The sequence below is a fragment of the Cystoisospora suis genome, assembly GCF_002600585.1.
Source record: "Cystoisospora suis strain Wien I chromosome Unknown contig_4944, whole genome shotgun sequence".
Lineage (NCBI taxonomy): Eukaryota > Apicomplexa > Conoidasida > Eucoccidiorida > Sarcocystidae > Cystoisospora > Cystoisospora suis.
The window spans coordinates 489-6,814 of NW_027157736.1; the positions used below are offsets into that span (position 1 = coordinate 489).

General features: G+C 44.6%; 1 protein-coding gene across 1 annotated transcript in view; it reads right to left on the reverse strand.

Annotated features, from left to right (window-relative positions):
• CSUI_008699 (component of iis longevity pathway protein smk-1) overlaps positions 1-6,326 on the reverse strand; it is a gene marked incomplete at its 3' end in the record, with an annotated part of 7,223 nt that overhangs the window by 488 nt on the left and 409 nt on the right. The window contains exons 1-3 of the mRNA XM_068068825.1: positions 2,976-6,326; positions 1,702-2,029; positions 682-769 (exon numbers count right to left, since the gene is read on the reverse strand). The exon at positions 2,976-6,326 is cut by the window's right edge and continues 409 nt beyond it. Of these exons, the coding sequence (XP_067919198.1) occupies positions 682-769; positions 1,702-2,029; positions 2,976-5,315 (2,756 nt within the window). The remainder of the gene's footprint in view (positions 1-681; positions 770-1,701; positions 2,030-2,975) is intronic.

A 6,326-nucleotide genomic window follows, 5' to 3' on the forward strand; every position in this document is an offset into this window, starting at 1 on the left:
ATCTTTAATCTAACTATCTATCTGTCAATCTATCTATCTATCATCTTTAATCTATCTATCTTTATTTCTGGCCACCTCTCAATAATGAATCTACCTTCGACCTACCTATATATCTACCTTGCTCTCTAGATAGCTATCTCTCCCTTCACCTACCTGCACCGAAACTCCTGAGAAACGTAGCCAGCCACATATGTATTGCATGTATCTATATACACTGTACATCGGTATTTATGTCTATATCTCTCTACCTACGTTAAACACCGCCTGCATGTATATGTTTATACGTATCTTTTCATATATACACCACATACCTGTATATAACTCTCTATCTCTATACCTATGTATGTTAAAACATTCTTGAAGAAAAAAGCTGACCCACCTTTATTCTCGCCATTCTTCTGCACACCCCCCCCTCCTTACGATTGCTCATGTGTCGCTGTCATCGTCCCTGTCCCTCTATCCGCGACAATACAGAGAAGAGGAAGAAGATCTACTTAGATATAGTATCCTTTCCCCGATACCTGTGCATATGTATATACCTATGGAGAGCTACACGTTAGAGATATCTTCTCTTAGATGGATGTCCGCTCTTTCCGTGTACAAATATATATGAATATATAGATATGGATGGCTGTATGATAGAGAAACCTTCTCATAGATGACTGCTTGCATTCTCCTTACCAACAAGCAAAACAGCCATGAGGATGCTGAAAAGATAGCGCCCTGTACAAATCTCCGCTCTTTCCTTCTTGCCATGTGATGATCGAATCTAAAGAAGAAACCCAACAAACGACAGGAAGAAACACGGCCTACGCACACCTGGACTGTACATACACCAGCAACACACACAATCTTAGATGATTTGCCCAAGACACGTACCTACGGATGTTCATACAAATACCTATGAACGTCTGAATATGTGTTATGTATGAGTATACATGCATGTGTGATATGTATGTGTATGTATGATGTTTCTTAAGGTTCCATATGAATCCGATGAGTTCTATAGGCTCGAACGACATACATTCATGCATGCTTCTGCATGTAGCAAGTAGATCTTAGACCTGATAGAAGACTTTGAAATGACTAGCTCGACCACCCCCAGAGAAAATCCCCGCCCTTTTTATCTATCTTCATCGAGACACAGCCTCCTCTTCTCTCTATCATCTTCTTTTTAAAGACGAAGAAACCTCCACTCTAAGTAAAGCAGTCTATGTTGTTATGTGCAGCAGTCAACAGATGGAGAGAGCTAGAGAAGATTTTCTTGGGCACTACGACAGAAGAAACTGTCTCAGCTGGTAGCAAAGATGAATATAGATGTCCAAGCCCATCTAAAGAGTGCACAGATAAAATAGGAATGGCGAGCATCTCTCCTGAGCGACTGGGGAGAAGAGGAGAAAGAAGAGGAGAGAAAGACTGGTGGCTTCTTAGATCTAAACGAAGAAAGAAGAGGGAGGTGTGGTGATCCAGGAGGCGGGGAAGAAGAAGAAGACTTTGTTTCTTCATTCTACTAGATCGTGTGTTCTAAATCCCTAGCACACCTGCAACATCTTCTATCAGGATGATCTTCTGGGAGATCAAGAAGAGTCGAAGAAAACAGCCTGGCTACTTCCTCTCTCTCCATGGAGACTTCTACAGACAGTCATTCATATAGCTTGATAGACATGAAGAGAGATACCTATGTGGAACAGTTCATCCTACCTTTCTGATGTTGATACGCATAGTTTTTGGCTATAGCTGTATCAACGTAGACTTCACTATTATTCTCCTCATCTTCGACTATAAGACGAGCCATGCCGGTCTCATCTTCATTGTCGTCGTCAGCTAAAGACGATACCGTAGGAATCGTTGTAGACGAAGAAGATAGCCAGTCGTCTCCACAAAGAGGAGAAGCTTCCTCTTCTCCTTCTCCCCTTCCTTCTCGTGAACCGTCAGAAGAAGATCTCGACGCTCCTGTTGTTGTCGACGCTGAAGCTCCACGCCCTTCTGTTACATAGAAATGACCTGTACCTTTATCAATCCATCTTCCCTGTATAGCAAAAGAAGAGCAGATCCACAGACGAAACCTCTATGTGTATATAATGTCTAAATACGATGTATAGACGAATAGAACGAACTGTTTCGGATATACCACCCGCCTCATCGCACAGAAAGAAAAAACTCCTGTTCCTCTTCTCGCCTACCGATCTCTCTGTCTATCTTTACCTCCCCGGAACGAGTCTATTTCTCACAGGAAAGTGAAAGTCAAAGCAGGTCTGAATACATAGCTGTGGACGGACCCCTTCCGTTCCCTTCCAAGTTGCTGACTGTAACAACAACAGAATACTACGCGTGGAGGTAGCGCTCGATAGACAGACGAGACACCCGTCTTCAGAATAGTATTGTAGACATCATTGATGGATGCTGTAGAAGATAGCTAGCGACAACGACACGTGAGTGCTTGAGCGGTGTCTGTCTACTTTGGTCTTATAAACACAGGAGGCATTTAGCTAGATACTTGGAGATGTGAAGTCAGCAGAGATACTCTCTTGACCTACCCATCTTTAGAGGAAGAAAACACATTCTTAACAGTAAGAAGGAAACGAATCAATGTGTAAATAACATACAGTCTTCTCTGCAGGTTCTCCTCCATACTCGCTCGGCCTAAACAGCTATACGTCTCACATAGATATGTAGATTTGTAGGTAGACAGATCCGCGCGCGTCAGTCCTTGACAAATGGGAAGTGGAGGAAGAGGGGGGGGGGCATGAGACTGCGGTTGCGTAACCCACCATACACAGCAGGCTGAAACTATCGAATATACAAAGAGACATACGCAGACAGATCTGTAGATATCTATAGACGTATATATATATATATATACATGTAGATGTACGTACACACCGCCATACATATATGTATGTATATCTATTTAGGTAAAGAGGAATCCTAGGATGAGTCTAGATTGTGTGTGTGCATGTCGGCTAAAGACTTACGGTATCATCAACCTCATAGAGCTTAACGCGTCTACAGCTGAGACTTAAGGAATTCACTGGATGTAGAAAGGATGAAAGCTCTGTTTTCTTCTTGTTTTCTCTCCTCTTCTTTCTTCTTGGATGCCTATTCTTGGATCGGACAGATTTCTTCGCTTTCAAAGCCATCTCTCTTCTTTTACTCAACCTATCTAGAAGACCGCTTTCTCCTCCTTCTCTTCCATCCTCTTCTTCTTCTTTGTCATTTTCTTCTTCATTTTCTTGTTCCTTCTTCTCTCTTCCTTTCAAACATCTTCCAGCATCACCGTTACTCTCATCTTTCCCCGCTCTCAGGGATATAGTCGACGAGGAGTCTTCTCCTTCTTCTTCCTCTTCCCGGTTCCTCTCTTCTTCTCTCGCTTTTCTTGCGGAGTTGTCAGACGAAGAAGAGGAGGAAGAAGAAATGTTTCTCTTTGTCCTCTCTATCTCTCCTTCTTCTTTCGCTTGATCTCTTTCTTCCATCGTGCCTTGACTCAACTGGACCTCCCCGTTTGCCTCTCTATGCACATCCGCTGTCTCTCCTTCTTTGTCTTCATCTTCTTTATTCCTCGTTACTCCGTCGTCTTCTATTGATTCTCCTAGTTTGCCTTGAAATCTCCTATCATCTTTTCCTTCCTCACTTTCTCTCCCATCTGCATCTGAACTTTTTCGACCTTCTCCGTCATGGCTGTGAGGATCCTCATGTGGAGAACTTCTCTTGTTTCTCTTCTTCGTCATCTTCCGCTTCTCTTTCGATTCCTCCTCTTCACCGTCTTCTTCTTCCTCTTCCTCGCTCGAGGAAGAAGACGAAGACGAGACACCTTCATCCTCTATATTGGCGATAAAGTTTTCATCTTCTTCTTCTCCCTCCTCTTCTTCATCATCTTCATACCCCCTTTGACCAGCCGGATCATCATGAGAAGACGAAGAGGGACGAAAGCGTGAAAACATAGTGTCGACATACTGCTTAACAACGTCAGGCGGAGAATGGAGAAGAATATCTGACCTTAGACCCTCAGGCATGACCTCTGTCATATTCACTTGCGATCGAGCTGCTGCTCGCGGATCAGAGGGAATACTCCTCCCCATCGGCGGGTGTATAGACACCTCTTCAGAAGAGGATGCCGAGGAGGAAATGGCACTACTCATATCTGTCATCACATCAGTAGAAGCAGTAGAGGAAGAAGAAGATGATTCTATAGGAAGAAGAGAAAAAGGAGTAGAAGACTGAGGCCCCGAAGCTTCTTCAGAAGACGACGAGGAAGGTTCAACGCAACTACATTCCCCTGGACCTGTTGCGTCAGATAAGGACTGAGGAGGACACTGAGAACTTTCCTCCATTTGTGAAGCTTCTCCTAGTGGCTCTCCCGAGCCCATCTCTTGTTCTTCTTCTTCTTCTCCTTGTCTTTCCCCCTCAGTTTTCTGTGAAGAGGTCATAATGTCGTCTCCGAGACCCCCTAAAGGCAAGGAAGAAGAAGATGATGCGGATGAAGAGGAACAAGAAACTGCTGCTAACAGCTCTTCTTGACTCACACCATTGCGCGGACTTTCAGGCAGCGGTGAAGAAGACGACGAGGAGGAAGAAGGGGGGGAAGAAGAAGACGGAATAGAAAGAGCAGAAGACGTGGAAGAAACAGAAGCGTCATGGTCATTCATCGGGTTGTCTGACATAGATGGAGAGGATAGAAGCAGTCCTCCTTCTTCGTCTTTTCCTGGAGGTCTTTTGACCGTAGATGCAAAGAGATTTTCAGATGAATCTGCGGCCGACGAAGGGAGACATGGAGCAGAGGGAGATGACGAAGGAAGAGAAGGAGTCTGAGGGGGAGATGAAGAACAAGGAGGAGCCATGATAGTACCAGATAAGAGTCGTTCTTCGGAGTATGACGGCGCAGTTGCCTTACCGACCGAAGATGAAGACAGACGCTTTTTCTCTACGTGAACATCTGTACGTTGACCTCCATCTGTCCTACTGGAATCATCACTCCGTCTCTTCTTTCCGTCAGAGCTCTCTTTCATTCTTTCGCTTTTTTCATTGTCTTCTTCTTCTTCTCCTCCTCCCTCCTCCTCTTCTGTCAATCTCATACTCGTAGTAGAGGCAGATAAAGGAATAGAAGGTGACGTGGAAGGACGATCTTTGGACGCCCTCATTAGACCGCCTGTAGCCACCATCATCTTCGTATCTTTTTCTTCTTCTCTCTCTTTCTCTCCCTCTCTTCGCTCGTCTTCTTCCTCTCCTTCCTCTCCGTCGTCTTTTAAATCTTCTTCTGCCTCATGAGATGATGCTGTCGGAGGTCGTATGGAGCCTGCTGGTGCCGTGAGCATCATATCAGTCGTCTCATCTCCAGTCGGGCCGAAGAGATTCTTTTCAGCTGGCTTCTGTACATACACCTAACAAGAAGTGACACTGCTGTGAATGAAGATAGCCAGTTATCTCGGAAAACCCGAACTCTTCTCTCTTCCTTGAAGGAAAGAGAACAACCGTCCATATGCTTACTAGCATGGAATGATGAGAAGAAGAAACAATCGACGAAATCTGACGAACAGACGAAGAAGAAAACAAGAGAGAGACGAGGACAACTATGAAGACCGGCTCTTCTCCACCTGGATTAGGAGCTACACAGACCACATACATGCTGTTCTTCTTCCTCTCCTTTTGGCTGTCCCGAGGTGACGAAGAAGACGGATGGAGTGTCTGTACAGTAGCAGCCCAACGGAAGAAGAGATATAGTTCTTGTGGAGAGGCAGGCTGAATGAGGGAACAGGTATGACGATGAAAGGGAGAAAAGAAGACGACACCTCTTATTCTTGATGCATCAGAAGAATCGTAACAAGAATAGGAGCACTAACTTTGAAGAGAGTTTGGTGGACGCGCTTGTAAGAGTAGCAGCAGTAGTAGTCGTAGGAGGCGGGATTGTAGACACCATCTACATCATGCTAGCCGTCCATTTATGTCTAGCTTCATTCCCCCTGTCTTCAGCAAAACATCTGACCTCTATTTACCTATAGATTTCTTTCGAATCTTCTTTACTCATACCACCAGAAATGAAGGCCTATGAAAATATGAACCACCGAGAGCGAACGAGAAAGACACATGCCTCACCTTAGCACAACCACTCAAGGAAAGGAGTGTTTATAGGCGGGATGTAGGGAGAGAAATAGGGGAGGGCGATAGAGAGAAGGAGGACAGAGAGAGAGAGAGTCAGGAGGAGGATAATGACGGTGAAGAAAACTTTTTCTTGTTTTGTAGAGAGAAGCTGAATGGACAAGGGGGAGATGCGCGTTTTCTTGGGTATAGAACAATATTCATTAGCTAAGAAGGAAAGAGAGGAAGAAGAA